The sequence below is a fragment of the Chiloscyllium punctatum genome, chromosome 4, assembly GCF_047496795.1.
Source record: "Chiloscyllium punctatum isolate Juve2018m chromosome 4, sChiPun1.3, whole genome shotgun sequence".
Taxonomy (NCBI): Eukaryota; Metazoa; Chordata; class Chondrichthyes; order Orectolobiformes; family Hemiscylliidae; genus Chiloscyllium; species Chiloscyllium punctatum.
Genome location: NC_092742.1, coordinates 98,844,963 through 98,862,468, shown reverse-complemented (window position 1 = coordinate 98,862,468; position 17,506 = coordinate 98,844,963). Strand labels below are relative to the sequence as shown.

General features: G+C 55.9%; 1 protein-coding gene across 2 annotated transcripts in view; it reads left to right on the top strand.

Moving 5' to 3' along the window:
* The window catches only part of sptbn5 (spectrin, beta, non-erythrocytic 5), a 275,567-nt gene that overhangs the window by 119,900 nt on the left and 138,161 nt on the right, over positions 1-17,506 (top strand). For both annotated transcript variants that reach the window (XM_072569378.1, XM_072569377.1), the window contains 2 exons: positions 15,299-15,413; positions 16,948-17,058. In XM_072569378.1, the coding sequence (XP_072425479.1) occupies positions 15,299-15,413; positions 16,948-17,058 (226 nt within the window). The remainder of the gene's footprint in view (positions 1-15,298; positions 15,414-16,947; positions 17,059-17,506) is intronic.

Here is a 17,506-nt window from a genome sequence, read left to right as displayed (position 1 = left end):
TGAGTGAGTGAGGGTTCACAGGGCGGTGTGTGTGAATGACTGAGGGATCACAGGGCAGTGTGTGTGAGTGAGTGAGGGATCACAGGGCGGTGTGTGTGAGTGAGTGAGGGATCGCAGGGCAGTGTGTGTGAGTGTGGGATCGCAGGGCGGTGTGTGTGAGTGAGTGAGTGAGGGATCGCAGGGCGGTGTGTCTGAGTGAGTGAGGGATCACAGGGCAATGTGTCTGAGTGAGTGAGAGATCAACGGGTGGTGTGTGTGAGTGAGGGATCACAGGGTGGTGTGTCTGATTGAGTGAGGGATCGCAGGGCGGTGTGTCTGATTGAGAGAGGGATCACAGGGCGGTGTGTCTGAGTGAGTGAGAGATCACAGTGCGGTGTGTCTCAGTGAGTGAGGGATCGCAGGGCGGTGTGTCTGAGTGAGTGAGAGATCACAGGGCACTGTCTCTCACTGAGTGAGGGATCGCATGGCGGTGTGTCTGAGTGAGTGAGGGATCACAAGGGGGTGTGTTTGAGTGAATGAGAGATCACAGGGCGGTGTGTCTCAGTGAGTGAGGGATCGCAGGGCGGTGTGTCTGATTGAGAGAGGGATCACAGGGCAGTGTGTCGGATTGAGTGAGGGATCACAGTGCGGTGTGTCTCAGTGGGTGAGGGATCGCAGGGCGGTGTGTCTGAGTGAGTGAGGGATCACAGGGCGGTGTGTCTGAGTGAGTGAGAGATCACAGGGCACTGTGTCTCACTGAGTGAGGGATCGCATGGCGGTGTGTCTGAGTGAGTGAGGGATCACAAGGTGGTGTGTTTGAGTGAGTGAGAGATCACAGGGCGGTGTGTCTGAGTGAGTGAGGGATCACAGGGTGGTGTGTTTGAGTGAGTGAGAGATCACAGGGCGGTGTATCTCAGTGAGTGAGGGATCGCAGGGCGGTGTGTCTCAGTGAGTGAGGGATCACAGGGCGGTGTGTCTGAGTGAGTGAGGGATCACAGGGCGGTGTGTCTGAGTGAGTGAGGGATCGCAGGGCGGTGTGTCTGAGTGAGTGAGGGATCACAGGACGGTGTGTGTGAGTGAGTGAGGGATCGCAGGGCGGTGTGTCTCAGTGAGTGAGGGATCACAGGGTGGTGTGTTTGAGTGAGTGAGAGATCACAGGGCGGTGTATCTCAGTGAGTGAGGGATCGCAGGGCGGTGTGTCTCAGTGAGTGAGGGATCACAGGGTGGTGTGTGTGAGTGAGTGAGGGATCACAGGGCGGTGTGTCTGAGTGAGTGAGGGATCGCAGGGCGGTGTGTCTGAGTGAGTGAGGGATCACAGGGCGGTGTGTGTGAGTGAGTGAGGGATCGCAGGGCGGTGTGTGTGAGTGAGTGAGGGATCGCAGTGCAGTGTATGTGAGTGAGTGAGGGATCGCAGGGCGGTGTGTCTCAGTGAGTGAGGGATCGCAGGGCGGTGTGTGTGAGTGAGTGTGGGATCGCAGTGCAGTGTGTGTGAGTGAGTGAGGGATCGCAGGGCAGTGTGTTTTAGTGAGTGAGGGATCGCAGGGCGGTGTGTGTGAGTGAGTGAGTGATCGCAGGGCGGTGTGTCTGAGTGAGTGAGGGATCGCAGGGCAGTGTGTGTGAGTGAGTGAGGGATCGCAGTGCAGTGTGTGTGAGTGAGTGAGGGATCGCAGGGCGGTGTGTCTGAGTGAGTGAGGGATCACAGGGCGGTGTGTCTGAGTGAGTGAGAGATCACAGGGCACTGTGTCTCACTGAGTGAGGGATCGCATGGCGGTGTGTCTGAGTGAGTGAGGGATCACAAGGTGGTGTGTTTGAGTGAGTGAGAGATCACAGGGCGGTGTGTCTGAGTGAGTGAGGGATCACAGGGTGGTGTGTTTGAGTGAGTGAGAGATCACAGGGCGGTGTATCTCAGTGAGTGAGGGATCGCAGGGCGGTGTGTCTCAGTGAGTGAGGGATCACAGGGTGGTGTGTGTGAGTGAGTGAGGGATCACAGGACGGTGTGTCTGAGTGAGTGAGGGATCGCAGGGCGGTGTGTCTGAGTGAGTGAGGGATCACAGGGCGGTGTGTGTGAGTGAGTGAGGGATCGCAGGGCGGTGTGTCTCAGTGAGTGAGGGATCACAGGGTGGTGTGTTTGAGTGAGTGAGAGATCACAGGGCGGTGTGTCTCAGTGAGTGAGGGATCACAGGGTGGTGTGTGTGAGTGAGTGAGGGATCACAGGGCGGTGTGTCTGAGTGAGTGAGGGATCGCAGGGCGGTGTGTCTGAGTGAGTGAGGGATCACAGGGCGGTGTGTGTGAGTGAGTGAGGGATCGCAGGGCGGTGTGTGTGAGTGAGTGAGGGATCGCAGTGCAGTGTATGTGAGTGAGTGAGGGATCGCAGGGCGGTGTGTCTCAGTGAGTGAGGGATCGCAGGGCGGTGTGTGTGAGTGAGTGTGGGATCGCAGTGCAGTGTGTGTGAGTGAGTGAGGGATCGCAGGGCAGTGTGTTTTAGTGAGTGAGGGATCGCAGGGCGGTGTGTGTGAGTGAGTGAGTGATCGCAGGGCGGTGTGTCTGAGTGAATGAGGGATCGCAGGGCAGTGTGTGTGAGTGAGTGAGGGATCGCAGTGCAGTGTGTGTGAGTGAGTGAGGGATCGCAGGGCGATGTCTGAGTGAGTGAGGGATCGCAGGGCGGTGTGTGTGAGTGAGTGAGGGATCACAGGGCGGTGTGTTTTAGTGAGTGAGGGATCACAGGGCAGTGTGTGTGAGTGAGTGAGGGTTCGCAGGGCAGTGTGTGTGAGTGAGTGAGGGTTCACAGGGCGGTGTGTGTCAGTGAGTGAGGGATCGCAGGGCAGTGTGTGTGAGTGAGTGAGTGATCGCAGGGCAGTGTGTGTGAGTGAGTGAGGGATCGCAGGGCAGTGTGTGTGAGTGAGTGAGGGATCACAGGGTGGTATGTGTGAGTGAGTGAGGGTTCACAGGGCAGTGTGTGTGAGTGAGTGAGGGTTCACAGGGCGGTGTGTGTGAGTGAGTGAGGGATCGCAGGGCAGTGTGTGTGAGTGAGTGAGGGATCGCAGGGCAGTGTGTGTGAGTGAGTGAGGGATCACAGGGCAGTGTGTGTGAGTGAGTGAGGGTTCACAGGGCGGTGTGTGTGAGTGAGTGAGGGTTCACAGGGCGGTGTGTGTGAGTGAGGGTTCGCAGGGCTGTGTGTGTGAATGAGTGAGGGATCACAGGGTGGTGTGTGTGAGTGAGTGAGGGATCGCAGGGCAGTGTGTGTGAATGAGTGAGGGATCACAGTGCAGTGTGTGTGAGTGAGTGAGGGATCACAGGGCGGTGTGTGTGAGTGAGTGAGGGATCACAGGGCAGTGTGTGTGAGTGTGGGATCACAGGGCGGTGTGTGTGAGTGAGTGAGGGTTCGCAGGGCTGTGTGTGTGAATGAGTGAGGGATCACAGGGTGGTGTGTCTGAGTGAGTGAGGGTTCACAGGGCGGTGTGTGTGAATGAGTGAGGGATCACAGGGCAGTGTGTGTGAGTGAGTGAGGGATCACAGGGCGGTGTGTGTGAGTGAGTGAGGGATCACAGGGCAGTGTGTGTGAGTGTGGGATCACAGGGCGGTGTGTGTGAGTGAGTGAGTGAGGGATCGCAGTGCGGTGTGTCTTAGTGATTGAGGGATCGCAGGGCGGTGTGTCTGAGTGAGTGAGGGATCGCCGGGCGGTGTGTCTCAGTGAGTGAGGGATCACCGGGCGGTTTGTCTGAGTGATTGAGGGATAAAAGTGCGGTGTGTCTTAGTGATTGAGGGATCGCAGGGCGGTGTGTTTTAGTGAGTGAGGGATCACAGGGCAGTGTGTGTGAGTGAGTGAGGGTTCGCAGGGCAGTGTGTGTGAGTGAGTGAGGGATCGCAGGGCGGTGTGTGTGAGTGATTGAGGGATCGCAGGGCGGTGTGTTTTAGTGAGTGAGGGATCACAGGGCGGTGTGTGTGAGTGAGTGAGGGTTCGCAGGGCAGTGTGTGTGAGTGAGTGAGGGTTCACAGGGCGGTGTGTGTGAGTGAGTGAGGGATCGCAGGGCAGTGTGTGTGAGTGAGTGAGGGATCACAGGGTGGTATGTGTGAGTGAGTGAGGGATCACAGGGCAGTGTGTGTGAGTGAGTGAGGGATCACAAGGCGGTGTGTGTGAGTGAGTGAGGGATCGCAGGGAAGTGTGTGTGAGTGTGGGATCGCAGGGCAGTGTGTCTGATTGAGGGATCGCAGGGCTGTGTGAGTGAGTGAGGGATCGCAGGGCGGTGTGTCTGAGTGAGTGAGGGATCACAGGGCGGTGTGTCTCAGTGAGTGAGGGATCACAGGGCGGTATGTCTGAGTGATTGAGGGATCACAGTGCGGTGTGTCTCAGTGAGTGAGGGATCGCAGGGCAGTGTGTCTGAGTGATTGAGGGATCGCAGGGCGGTGTGTGTGAGTGAGTGAGGGATCGCAGGGCGGTGTGTCTGAGTGAGTGAGGGATCGCAGGGCGGTGTGTCTGAGTGAGTGAGGGATCGCAGGGCGGTGTGTCTGAGTGAGTGAGGGATCGCAGGGCGGTGTGTCTCAGTGTGTGAGGGATCACAGGGCGGTGTGTCTGAGTGAGTGAGGGATCACAGTGCAGTGTGTGTGAGTGAGTGAGGGATCACAGGGCGGTGTGTCTGAGTCAGTGAGGGATCACAGGGCGCTGTGTCTCAGTGAGTGAGGGATCACAGGGTGGTGTTTCTCAGTGAGTGAGGGATCACAGGGCGGTATGTCTGAGTGAGTGAGGGATCACAGTGCGGTGTGTCTCAGTGAGTGAGGGATCGCAGGGCAGTGTGTCTGAGTGATTGTGGGATCACAGGGCGGTGTGCGTGAGTGAGTGAGGGATCGCAGGGCGGTGTGTCTGAGTGAGTGAGGGATCGCAGGGCGGTGTGTGTGAGTGAGTGAGGGATCACAGGGCGGTGTGTTTTAGTGAGTGAGGGATCACAGGGCAGTGTGTGTGAGTGAGTGAGGGTTCGCAGGGCAGTGTGTGTGAGTGAATGAGGGTTCACAGGGCGGTGTGTGTGAGTGAGTGAGGGATCGCAGGGCAGTGTGTGTGAGTGAGTGAGGGATCGCAGGGCAGTGTGTGTGACTGAGTGAAGGATCGCAGGGCAGTGTGTGTGAGTGAGTGAGGGATCACAGGGTGGTATGTGTGAGTGAGTGAGGGATCACAGGGCAGCGTGTTTTAGTGAGTGAGGGATCACAGGGCAGTGTGTGTGAGTGAGTGAGGGATCACAGGGCAGTGTGTGTGAGTGAGTGAGGGTTCACAGGGCGGTGTGTGTGAGTGCGTGAGGGTTCACAGGGCGGTGTGTGTGAGTGAGTGAGGGTTCAAGGGGTGTGTGTGAGTGAGTGAGGGATCACAGGGCGGTGTGTCTGAGTGAGTGAGGGATCACAGTGCAGTGTGTGTGAGTGAGTGAGGGATCACAGGGCGGTGTGTCTGAGTCAGTGAGGGATCACAGGGCGCTGTGTCTCAGTGAGTGAGGGATCACAGGGTGGTGTTTCTCAGTGAGTGAGGGATCACAGGGCGGTATGTCTGAGTGAGTGAGGGATCACAGTGCGGTGTGTCTCAGTGAGTGAGGGATCGCAGGGCAGTGTGTCTGAGTGATTGTGGGATCACAGGGCGGTGTGCGTGAGTGAGTGAGGGATCGCAGGGCGGTGTGTCTGAGTGAGTGAGGGATCGCAGGGCGGTGTGTGTGAGTGAGTGAGGGATCACAGGGCGGTGTGTTTTAGTGAGTGAGGGATCACAGGGCAGTGTGTGTGAGTGTGTGAGGGATCGCAGGGCAGTGTGTGTGAGTGAGTGAGGGATCGCAGGGCAGTGTGTGTGACTGAGTGAAGGATCGCAGGGCAGTGTGTGTGAGTGAGTGAGGGATCACAGGGTGGTATGTGTGAGTGAGTGAGGGATCACAGGGCAGCGTGTTTTAGTGAGTGAGGGATCACAGGGCAGTGTGTGTGAGTGAGTGAGGGATCACAGGGCAGTGTGTGTGAGTGAGTGAGGGTTCACAGGGCGGTGTGTGTGAGTGCGTGAGGGTTCACAGGGCGGTGTGTGTGAGTGAGTGAGGGTTCAAGGGGTGTGTGTGAGTGAGTGAGGGTTCACAGGGCGGTGTGTGTGAATGAGTGAGGGATCACAGGGCAGTGTGTGTGAGTGAGTGAGGGATCACAGGGCGGTGTGTGTGAGTGAGTGAGGGATCGCAGGGCAGTGTGTGTGATTGTGGGATCGCAGGGCGGTGTGTGTGAGTGAGTGAGTGAGGGATCGCAGTGCGGTGTGTCTTAGTGATTGAGGTATCGCAGGGCGGTGTGTCTGAGTGAGTGAGAGATCAACGGGTGGTGTGTGTGAGTGAGGGATCGCAGGGCGGTGTGTCTGATTGAGAGAGGGATCACAGGGCGGTGTGTCTGAGTGAGTGAGAGATCACAGTGCGGTGTGTCTCAGTGAGTGAGGGATCGCAGGGCGGTGTGTCTGAGTGAGTGAGGGATCACAGGGCGGTGTGTCTGAGTGAGTGAGAGATCACAGGGCACTGTCTCTCACTGAGTGAGGGATCGCATGGCGGTGTGTCTGAGTGAGTGAGGGATCACAAGGGGGTGTGTTTGAGTGAATGAGAGATCACAGGGCGGTGTGTCTCAGTGAGTGAGGGATCGCAGGGCGGTGTGTCTGATTGAGAGAGGGATCACAGGGCAGTGTGTCTGATTGAGTGAGGGATCACAGTGCGGTGTGTCTCAGTGAGTGAGAGATCACAGGGCACTGTGTCTCACTGAGTGAGGGATCGCATGGCAGTGTGTCTGAGTGAGTGAGGGATCACAAGGTGGTGTGTTTGAGTGAGTGAGAGATCACAGGGCGGTGTGTCTCAGTGAGTGAGGGATCACAGGGTGGTGTGTTTGAGTGAGTGAGAGATCACAGGGCGGTGTGTCTCAGTGAGTGAGGGATCGCAGGGCGGTGTGTCTCAGTGAGTGAGGGATCACAGGGTGGTGTGTGTGAGTGAGTGAGGGATCACAGGGCGGTGTGTCTGAGTGAGTGAGGGATCGCAGGGCGGTGTGTCTGAGTGAGTGAGGGATCACAGGGCGGTGTGTGTGAGTGAGTGAGGGATCGCAGGGCGGTGTGTGTCAGTGAGTGAGGGATCGCAGTGCAGTGTATGTCAGTGAGTGAGGGATCGCAGGGCGGTGTGTCTCAGTGAGTTAGGGATCACAGGGCGGTGTGTGTGAGTGAGTGTGGGATCGCAGTGCAGTGTGTGTGAGTGAGTGAGGGATCGCAGGGCGGTGTGTTTTAGTGAGTGAGGGATCGCAGGGCGGTGTGTGTGAGTGAGTGAGTGATCGCAGGGCGGTGTGCGTGAGTGAGTGAGGGTTCGCAGTGCAGTGTGTGTGAGTGAGTGAGGGATCGCAGGGCGGTGTGTCTGAGTGAGTGAGGGATCGCAGGGCGGTGTGTGTGAGTGAGTGAGGGATCACAGGGCGGTGTGTTTTAGTGAGTGAGGGATCACAGGGCAGTGTGTGTGAGTGAGTGAGGGTTCGCAGTGCAGTGTGTGTGAGTGAGTGAGGGATCACAGGGCAGTGTGTGTGAGTGAGTGAGGGTTCACAGGGCGGTGTGTGTGAGTGAGTGAGGGATCGCAGGGCAGTGTGTGTGAGTGAGGGTTCGCAGGGCTGTGTGTGTGAATGAGTGAGGGATCACAGGGTGGTGTGTGTGAGTGAGTGAGGGTTCACAGGGCAGTGTGTGTGAGTGAGTGAGGGTTCACAGGGCGGTGTGTGTGAGTGAGTGAGGGATCGCAGGGCAGTGTGTGTGAGTGAGTGAGGGATCGCAGGGCAGTGTGTGTGAGTGAGTGAGGGATCACAGGGCAGTGTGTGTGAGTGAGTGAGGGTTCACAGGGCGGTGTGTGTGAGTGAGTGAGGGTTCACAGGGCGGTGTGTGTGAGTGAGGGTTCACAGGGCTGTGTGTGTGAATGAGTGAGGGATCACAGGGTGGTGTGTGTGAGTGAGTGAGGGATCGCAGGGCAGTGTGTGTGAATGAGTGAGGGATCACAGGGCAGTGTGTGTGAGTGAGTGAGGGATCACAGGGCGGTGTGTGTGAGTGAGTGAGGGATCACAGGGCAGTGTGTGTGAGTGTGGGATCACAGGGCGGTGTGTGTGAGTGAGTGAGGGTTCGCAGGGCTGTGTGTGTGAATGAGTGAGGGATCACAGGGTGGTGTGTCTGAGTGAGTGAGGGTTCACAGGGCGGTGTGTGTGAATGAGTGAGGGATCACAGGGCAGTGTGTGTGAGTGAGTGAGGGATCACAGGGCGGTGTGTGTGAGTGAGTGAGGGATCACAGGGCAGTGTGTGTGAGTGTGGGATCACAGGGCGGTGTGTGTGAGTGAGTGAGTGAGGGATCGCAGTGCGGTGTGTCTTAGTGATTGAGGGATCGCAGGGCGGTGTGTCTGAGTGAGTGAGGGATCGCCGGGCGGTGTGTCTCAGTGAGTGAGGGATCACCGGGCGGTTTGTCTGAGTGATTGAGGGATAAAAGTGCGGTGTGTCTTAGTGATTGAGGGATCGCAGGGCGGTGTGTTTTAGTGAGTGAGGGATCACAGGGCAGTGTGTGTGAGTGAGTGAGGGTTCGCAGGGCAGTGTGTGTGAGTGAGTGAGGGATCGCAGGGCGGTGTGTGTGAGTGATTGAGGGATCGCAGGGCGGTGTGTTTTAGTGAGTGAGGGATCACAGGGCGGTGTGTGTGAGTGAGTGAGGGTTCGCAGGGCAGTGTGTGTGAGTGAGTGAGGGTTCACAGGGCGGTGTGTGTGAGTGAGTGAGGGATCGCAGGGCAGTGTGTGTGAGTGAGTGAGGGATCACAGGGTGGTATGTGTGAGTGAGTGAGGGATCACAGGGCAGTGTGTGTGAGTGAGTGAGGGATCACAAGGCGGTGTGTGTGAGTGAGTGAGGGATCGCAGGGAAGTGTGTGTGAGTGTGGGATCGCAGGGCAGTGTGTCTGATTGAGGGATCGCAGGGCTGTGTGAGTGAGTGAGGGATCGCAGGGCGGTGTGTCTGAGTGAGTGAGGGATCACAGGGCGGTGTGTCTCAGTGAGTGAGGGATCACAGGGCGGTATGTCTGAGTGATTGAGGGATCACAGTGCGGTGTGTCTCAGTGAGTGAGGGATCGCAGGGCAGTGTGTCTGAGTGATTGAGGGATCGCAGGGCGGTGTGTGTGAGTGAGTGAGGGATCGCAGGGCGGTGTGTCTGAGTGAGTGAGGGATCGCAGGGCGGTGTGTCTGAGTGAGTGAGGGATCGCAGGGCGGTGTGTCTGAGTGAGTGAGGGATCGCAGGGCGGTGTGTCTCAGTGTGTGAGGGATCACAGGGCGGTGTGTCTGAGTGAGTGAGGGATCACAGTGCAGTGTGTGTGAGTGAGTGAGGGATCACAGGGCGGTGTGTCTGAGTCAGTGAGGGATCACAGGGCGCTGTGTCTCAGTGAGTGAGGGATCACAGGGTGGTGTTTCTCAGTGAGTGAGGGATCACAGGGCGGTATGTCTGAGTGAGTGAGGGATCACAGTGCGGTGTGTCTCAGTGAGTGAGGGATCGCAGGGCAGTGTGTCTGAGTGATTGTGGGATCACAGGGCGGTGTGCGTGAGTGAGTGAGGGATCGCAGGGCGGTGTGTCTGAGTGAGTGAGGGATCGCAGGGCGGTGTGTGTGAGTGAGTGAGGGATCACAGGGCGGTGTGTTTTAGTGAGTGAGGGATCACAGGGCAGTGTGTGTGAGTGAGTGAGGGTTCGCAGGGCAGTGTGTGTGAGTGAATGAGGGTTCACAGGGCGGTGTGTGTGAGTGAGTGAGGGATCGCAGGGCAGTGTGTGTGAGTGAGTGAGGGATCGCAGGGCAGTGTGTGTGACTGAGTGAAGGATCGCAGGGCAGTGTGTGTGAGTGAGTGAGGGATCACAGGGTGGTATGTGTGAGTGAGTGAGGGATCACAGGGCAGCGTGTTTTAGTGAGTGAGGGATCACAGGGCAGTGTGTGTGAGTGAGTGAGGGATCACAGGGCAGTGTGTGTGAGTGAGTGAGGGTTCACAGGGCGGTGTGTGTGAGTGCGTGAGGGTTCACAGGGCGGTGTGTGTGAGTGAGTGAGGGTTCAAGGGGTGTGTGTGAGTGAGTGAGGGATCACAGGGCGGTGTGTCTGAGTGAGTGAGGGATCACAGTGCAGTGTGTGTGAGTGAGTGAGGGATCACAGGGCGGTGTGTCTGAGTCAGTGAGGGATCACAGGGCGCTGTGTCTCAGTGAGTGAGGGATCACAGGGTGGTGTTTCTCAGTGAGTGAGGGATCACAGGGCGGTATGTCTGAGTGAGTGAGGGATCACAGTGCGGTGTGTCTCAGTGAGTGAGGGATCGCAGGGCAGTGTGTCTGAGTGATTGTGGGATCACAGGGCGGTGTGCGTGAGTGAGTGAGGGATCGCAGGGCGGTGTGTCTGAGTGAGTGAGGGATCGCAGGGCGGTGTGTGTGAGTGAGTGAGGGATCACAGGGCGGTGTGTTTTAGTGAGTGAGGGATCACAGGGCAGTGTGTGTGAGTGTGTGAGGGATCGCAGGGCAGTGTGTGTGAGTGAGTGAGGGATCGCAGGGCAGTGTGTGTGACTGAGTGAAGGATCGCAGGGCAGTGTGTGTGAGTGAGTGAGGGATCACAGGGTGGTATGTGTGAGTGAGTGAGGGATCACAGGGCAGCGTGTTTTAGTGAGTGAGGGATCACAGGGCAGTGTGTGTGAGTGAGTGAGGGATCACAGGGCAGTGTGTGTGAGTGAGTGAGGGTTCACAGGGCGGTGTGTGTGAGTGCGTGAGGGTTCACAGGGCGGTGTGTGTGAGTGAGTGAGGGTTCAAGGGGTGTGTGTGAGTGAGTGAGGGTTCACAGGGCGGTGTGTGTGAATGAGTGAGGGATCACAGGGCAGTGTGTGTGAGTGAGTGAGGGATCACAGGGCGGTGTGTGTGAGTGAGTGAGGGATCGCAGGGCAGTGTGTGTGATTGTGGGATCGCAGGGCGGTGTGTGTGAGTGAGTGAGTGAGGGATCGCAGTGCGGTGTGTCTTAGTGATTGAGGTATCGCAGGGCGGTGTGTCTGAGTGAGTGAGAGATCAACGGGTGGTGTGTGTGAGTGAGGGATCGCAGGGCGGTGTGTCTGATTGAGAGAGGGATCACAGGGCGGTGTGTCTGAGTGAGTGAGAGATCACAGTGCGGTGTGTCTCAGTGAGTGAGGGATCGCAGGGCGGTGTGTCTGAGTGAGTGAGGGATCACAGGGCGGTGTGTCTGAGTGAGTGAGAGATCACAGGGCACTGTCTCTCACTGAGTGAGGGATCGCATGGCGGTGTGTCTGAGTGAGTGAGGGATCACAAGGGGGTGTGTTTGAGTGAATGAGAGATCACAGGGCGGTGTGTCTCAGTGAGTGAGGGATCGCAGGGCGGTGTGTCTGATTGAGAGAGGGATCACAGGGCAGTGTGTCTGATTGAGTGAGGGATCACAGTGCGGTGTGTCTCAGTGAGTGAGAGATCACAGGGCACTGTGTCTCACTGAGTGAGGGATCGCATGGCAGTGTGTCTGAGTGAGTGAGGGATCACAAGGTGGTGTGTTTGAGTGAGTGAGAGATCACAGGGCGGTGTGTCTCAGTGAGTGAGGGATCACAGGGTGGTGTGTTTGAGTGAGTGAGAGATCACAGGGCGGTGTGTCTCAGTGAGTGAGGGATCGCAGGGCGGTGTGTCTCAGTGAGTGAGGGATCACAGGGTGGTGTGTGTGAGTGAGTGAGGGATCACAGGGCGGTGTGTCTGAGTGAGTGAGGGATCGCAGGGCGGTGTGTCTGAGTGAGTGAGGGATCACAGGGCGGTGTGTGTGAGTGAGTGAGGGATCGCAGGGCGGTGTGTGTCAGTGAGTGAGGGATCGCAGTGCAGTGTATGTCAGTGAGTGAGGGATCGCAGGGCGGTGTGTCTCAGTGAGTGAGGGATCACAGGGCGGTGTGTGTGAGTGAGTGTGGGATCGCAGTGCAGTGTGTGTGAGTGAGTGAGGGATCGCAGGGCGGTGTGTTTTAGTGAGTGAGGGATCGCAGGGCGGTGTGTGTGAGTGAGTGAGTGATCGCAGGGCGGTGTGCGTGAGTGAGTGAGGGTTCGCAGTGCAGTGTGTGTGAGTGAGTGAGGGATCGCAGGGCGGTGTGTCTGAGTGAGTGAGGGATCGCAGGGCGGTGTGTGTGAGTGAGTGAGGGATCACAGGGCGGTGTGTTTTAGTGAGTGAGGGATCACAGGGCAGTGTGTGTGAGTGAGTGAGGGTTCGCAGTGCAGTGTGTGTGAGTGAGTGAGGGTTCACAGGGTGGTGTGTTTGAGTGAGTGAGGGATCGCAGGGCAGTGTGTGTGAGTGAGTGAGGGATCGCAGGGCAGTGTGTGTGAGTGAGTGAGGGATCGCAGGGCAGTGTGTGTGAGTGAGTGAGGGTTCACAGGGCAGTGTGTGTGAGTGAGTGAGGGTTCACAGGGCGGTGTGTGTGAGTGAGTGAGGGATCGCAGGGCAGTGTGTGTGAGTGAGTGAGGGATCGCAGGGCAGTGTGTGTGAGTGAGTGAGGGATCGCAGGGCAGTGTGTGTGAGTGAGTGAGGGATCACAGGGCAGTGTGTGTGAGTGAGTGAGGGTTCACAGGGCGGTGTGTGTGAGTGAGTGAGGGTTCACAGGGCGGTGTGTGTGAGTGAGGGTTCGCAGGGCTGTGTGAGTGAGTGAGGGATCACAGGGTGGTGTGTGTGAGTGAGTGAGGGTTCACAGGGCAGTGTGTGTGAGTGAGTGAGGGATCGCAGGGCAGTGTGTGTGAGTGAGTGAGGGATCGCAGGGCGGTGTGTGTGAGTGAGTGAGGGATCGCAGGGCAGTGTGTGTGAGTGAGTGAGGGATCGCCGGGCGGTGTGTCTCAGTGAGTGAGGGATCACCGGGCGGTATGTCTGAGTGATTGAGGGATAAAAGTGCGGTGTGTCTTAGTGATTGAGGGATCGCAGGGCGGTGTGTTTTAGTGAGTGAGGGATCGCAGGGCGGTGTGTTTTAGTGAGTGAGGGATCACAGGGCAGTGTGTGTGAGTGAGTGAGGGTTCGCAGGGCAGTGTGTGTGAGTGAGTGAGGGATCACAGGGCGGTGTGTGTGAGTGAGTGAGGGTTCGCAGGGCAGTGTGTGTGAGTGAGTGAGGGTTCACAGGGCGGTGTGTGTGAGTGAGTGAGGGTTCGCAGGGCAGTGTGTGTGAGTGAGTGAGGGTTCACAGGGCGGTGTGTGTGAGTGAGTGAGGGATCGCAGGGCAGTGTGTGTGAGTGAGTGAGGGATCACAGGGTGGTATGTGTGAGTGAGTGAGGGATCACAGGGCAGTGTGTGTGAGTGAGTGAGGGATCACAAGGCGGTGTGTGTGAGTGAGTGAGGGATCGCAGGGCAGTGTGTGTGAGTGTGGGATCGCAGGGCAGTGTTTCTGAGTGATTGAGGGATCGCAGGGCGGTGTGTGTGAGTGAGTGAGGGATCGCTGGGCGGTGTGTCTGAGTGAGTGAGGGATCGCAGGGCGGTGTGTCTGAGTGAGTGAGGGATCGCAGGGCGGTGTGTCTGAGTGAGTGAGGGATCGCAGGGCGGTGTGTCTGCATGAGTGAGGGATCGCAGGGCGGTGTGTCTCAGTGAGTGAGGGATCGCAGTGCAGTGTGTCTGAGTGAGTGAGGGATCGCAGGGCGGTGCGTCTGAGTGAGTGAGGGATCGCAGGGCGGTGTGTCTCAGTGTGTAAGGGATCACAGGGCGGTGTGTCTGAGTGAGTGAGGGATCACAGTGCAGTGTGTGTGAGTGAGTGAGGGATCACAGGGCGGTGTGTCTGAGTCAGTGAGGGATCACAGGACACTGTGTCTCACTGAGTGAGGGATCACAGGGCGGTGTGTGTGAGTGAGGGAGCATAGGGCGCTGTGTCTCAGTGAGTGAGGGATCATAGGGTGGTGTTTCTGAGTGAGTGAGGGATCACAGGGCGGTGTGTCTCAGTGAGTGAGGGATCGCAGGGCGGTGTGTCTGAGTGAGTGAGGGATCACAGGGCAGTGTGTCTGAGTGAGTGAGGGATCGCAGGGCAGTGTGTCTCAGTGAGTGAGGGATCACAGGGCGGTGTGTCTGAGTGAGTGAGGGATCACAGGGCGGTGTGTCTGAGTGAGTGAGGGATCGCAGGGCGGTGTGTCTCAGTGAGTGAGGGATCGCAGGGTGGTGTGTCTCAGTGAGTGAGGGATCGCAGGGTGGTGTGTGTGAGTGAGTGAGGGATCACAGAGCGGTGTGTCTGAGTGAGTGAGGGATCACAGGGCGGTGTGTCTCAGTGAGTGAGGGATCACAGGGCGCTGTGTCTCACTGAGTGAGGGATCACAGGGCGGTGTGTGTGAGTGAGGGAGCATAGGGCGCTGTGTCTCAGTGAGTGAGGGATCACAGGGTGGTGTTTCTGAGTGAGTGAGGGATCACAGGACGCTGTGTCTCACCGAGTGAGGGATCACAGGGCGGTGTGTGTGAGTGAGGGAGCATAGGGCGCTGTGTCTCAGTGAGTGAGGGATCACAGGGTGGTGTTTCTGAGTGAGTGAGGGATCGCAGGGCGGTGTGTCTGAGTGAGTGAGGGATCACAGGGCAGTGTGTCTGAGTGAGTGAGGGATCGCAGGGCAGTGTGTCTCAGTGAGTGAGGGATCACAGGGCGGTGTGTCTGAGTGAGTGAGGGATCGTAGGGCGGTGTGTCTCAGTGAGTGAGGGATCGCAGGGTGGTGTGTCTCAGTGAGTGAGGGATCGCAGGGCAGTGTGTCTCAGTGAGTGAGGGATCGCAGGGTGGTGTGTCTCAGTGAGTGAGGGATCACAGGGTGGTGTGTCTCAGTGAGTGAGGATTCGCAGGGCGGTGTGTCTCAGTGAGTAAGGGATCGCAGGGTGGTGTCTCTCAGTGAGTGAGGGATCGCAGGGCAGTGTGTCTCAGTGAGTGAGGGATCGCAGGGCAGTGTGTCTGAGTGAGTGAGGGATCACAGGGCGGTGTGTCTGAGTGAGTGAGGGATCACAGGGTGGTATGTCTCAGTGAGTGAGGGATCACAGGGCGGTGTGTCTGAGTGAGTGAGGGATCGCAGGGCGGTGTGTGTGAGTGAGTGAGGGATCGCAGGGTGGTGTGTCTGAGTGAGTGAGGGTTCACAGGGCGGTGTGTCTGAGTGAGTGAGGGATCACAGGACGGTGTGTCTGAGTGAGTGTGGATTCAAACACAGGGTGTTTAACCAATGTATAGTTTGAACTCTTACGTTATACTTCCTGGTTTCAATTTTCTGGTTCCACCAACAGGCTTTTTGCTGCATGAATGGTCCGACTAGATGGAATATCTATCTCTGTTGCTATCATTGCTCTGTAATTGTAATTGTCTGACCTGTTGTTGCAGGGATTTATGGAGCAGTTTACAGGAACGAGTTCACACCCGGGGACAGAGGCTCAGTGATGCAGAAGCAGTTCACAAATGCAGCCAGGACCTCTGTGATGCTTTGACCCATATCCAGGTTTGTGCTTTCTGCTCTCATACAGGGAAATATAACCGGACAATAATAGCAACTTACAGATACACAAATTAGAGAGTGAAGGAGCCTATTCAGCCCTTCAAGTGATCCATCTGTGTTTCAAATTCCGCATTCCCTTCTGGCTCAGTGGGCTGAGCAGTGGCAGATGAAGTTTAATTTCGGTAAATGTGCGGTGCTGTGTTTTGGAAAAGCAAATCAGAGCAGGACTTATACACTTCATGGTAAGGTCCAAGGTAGTGTTGCTGAACAAAGAGACCTTGGAGTACAGGTTCATAGCTCCTTGAAAGTGGAGTCGCAGGTAAATAGGATAGTGAAGGTGGCGTTTGGTATGCTTTCTATTATTGGTCAGAGTATTGAGTACAGGAGTTGGGATGTGGGAGGACAGGGTCATGTTGTGGCTGTACAGGATATTGGTTAGGCCACTTTTGGAATATTCAATGCAGTTCTGCTCTCCTTCCTATTGGAAGGATGTTGTGAAACTTGAAAGGGTTCAGAAAAGATTTACAAGGATGTTGCCAGGGTTGGTGGATTTGAGCTACAGGGAGAGGCTGAATAGGCTGGGCCTGTTTTCCTTGGAGGGTCAGAGGCTGAGCGGTGACCTTTTCAAGATTAATAACCCAGTCAGGGAATTTATATTCCGAGGTCCACTTGCTTGTCCTCATTACAATCACTGCAACTACATTTCATTCCCATCCAGTCTCTGTATCTCTGTGTGCTGGAATGCTGCCACATGTTCTCTGATATCTTGATCACAGTTTCAGTGCATGCAAGTTGGAATTATTTTTGTTCCAGCAGCTGCTGCTGTTGTTGTGTCATGCTTATCATTTAACAAAACCACAGGATGGAACATAGAACAGTTAAACTCTGTATCTAACCTTGTCGTGTCCCTGGGTGAGTTTGATGGGGATAGTGTAGAGACAGCTTTACTCGAGAGGACAGCCCTGTGATATTATCACTGGAATGTTAATCCAGAGATCCAGGTAATGTTCTGGGGACCCAGGTTTGAATCCCACCACAGCAGATGGTGGAATTTGTATTCAATAAAAATCTGGAATTAAGTGTCTAATGATAACTGTGAAACCATGGTTGACTGTTGGGACTACCCATCTGGTTCACTAATGTCCTTCAGGGAAGGAAACTGCCATCCTTACCTGGTTTGGCCTACATGTGACTCCAACCCACAGCAATGTAGTTGACTCTTAACTGCCCCCTGGGATAGACGATAAATGCTGACCTAGCCAGTGACATCCTCATCCCAATGAATAAAAGGAAAACTCTCTCTAACCCCGTGCTGTCCCCATCCTGAGAGTGTTTGATGGGAACAGTGTAGAGGGAGCTTTACTCTGTACCTCACCCAAGCTGTCCCCATCCTGGGCATATTTGCTGGGAACAGTGTAGTGGGAGCTTTACACTGTATCTAACCTGGTGAAGTCCCTGTTTTGGGACAGTGTCGAGGTGAAGCGATTTGTTGTGAAATCTGTCTCTTTACATTTGCCATTTGCTTCCACCACTTTAGGAGAAACTAAAAAGTTTTCCTGATGAAATTGCAAAGGACCTGCGGGGTGTTCAGGCACAACTGCGGAGACATGAAGCCCTGGAACATGAGCTGTCTGGGGCCGAACAGCAGGTTAGACCACAGATTTGTGATTCAATGTCCCATCATTATATCAAAGGGCAAGGGAGAACAGTGTGATTTTTCAGGTCATAATTTGAGTTTTTGTTGATCTGTGCACCATTTAAATTTCAGCCAACAAAAATTACAGGTCCCAGCTCATTCATCAGTTCCCAACAAATCCAACACTTGCAATCCTCAGCAGTAATGTTCTCGTAGAATATTCTGTGCAATACACTCTTTCACTTACTCTTTCTTAAATAGTGTTCCTGATCAATATGGTCCCCCCTCTCTCTCTCTCTGCAGTAGTATTTCTATACAATAAATTCATTCTCTCTCTCTATCTCTGCAGTAGTGCTCCTATAGAATGTACTCTCATTCTGCAATAGTATTCCTGTTAAATATACTGTCTCTTGCCCTCTCTTTCTCTCTATAGCGGTGCAATATATTGTACAATTCACTG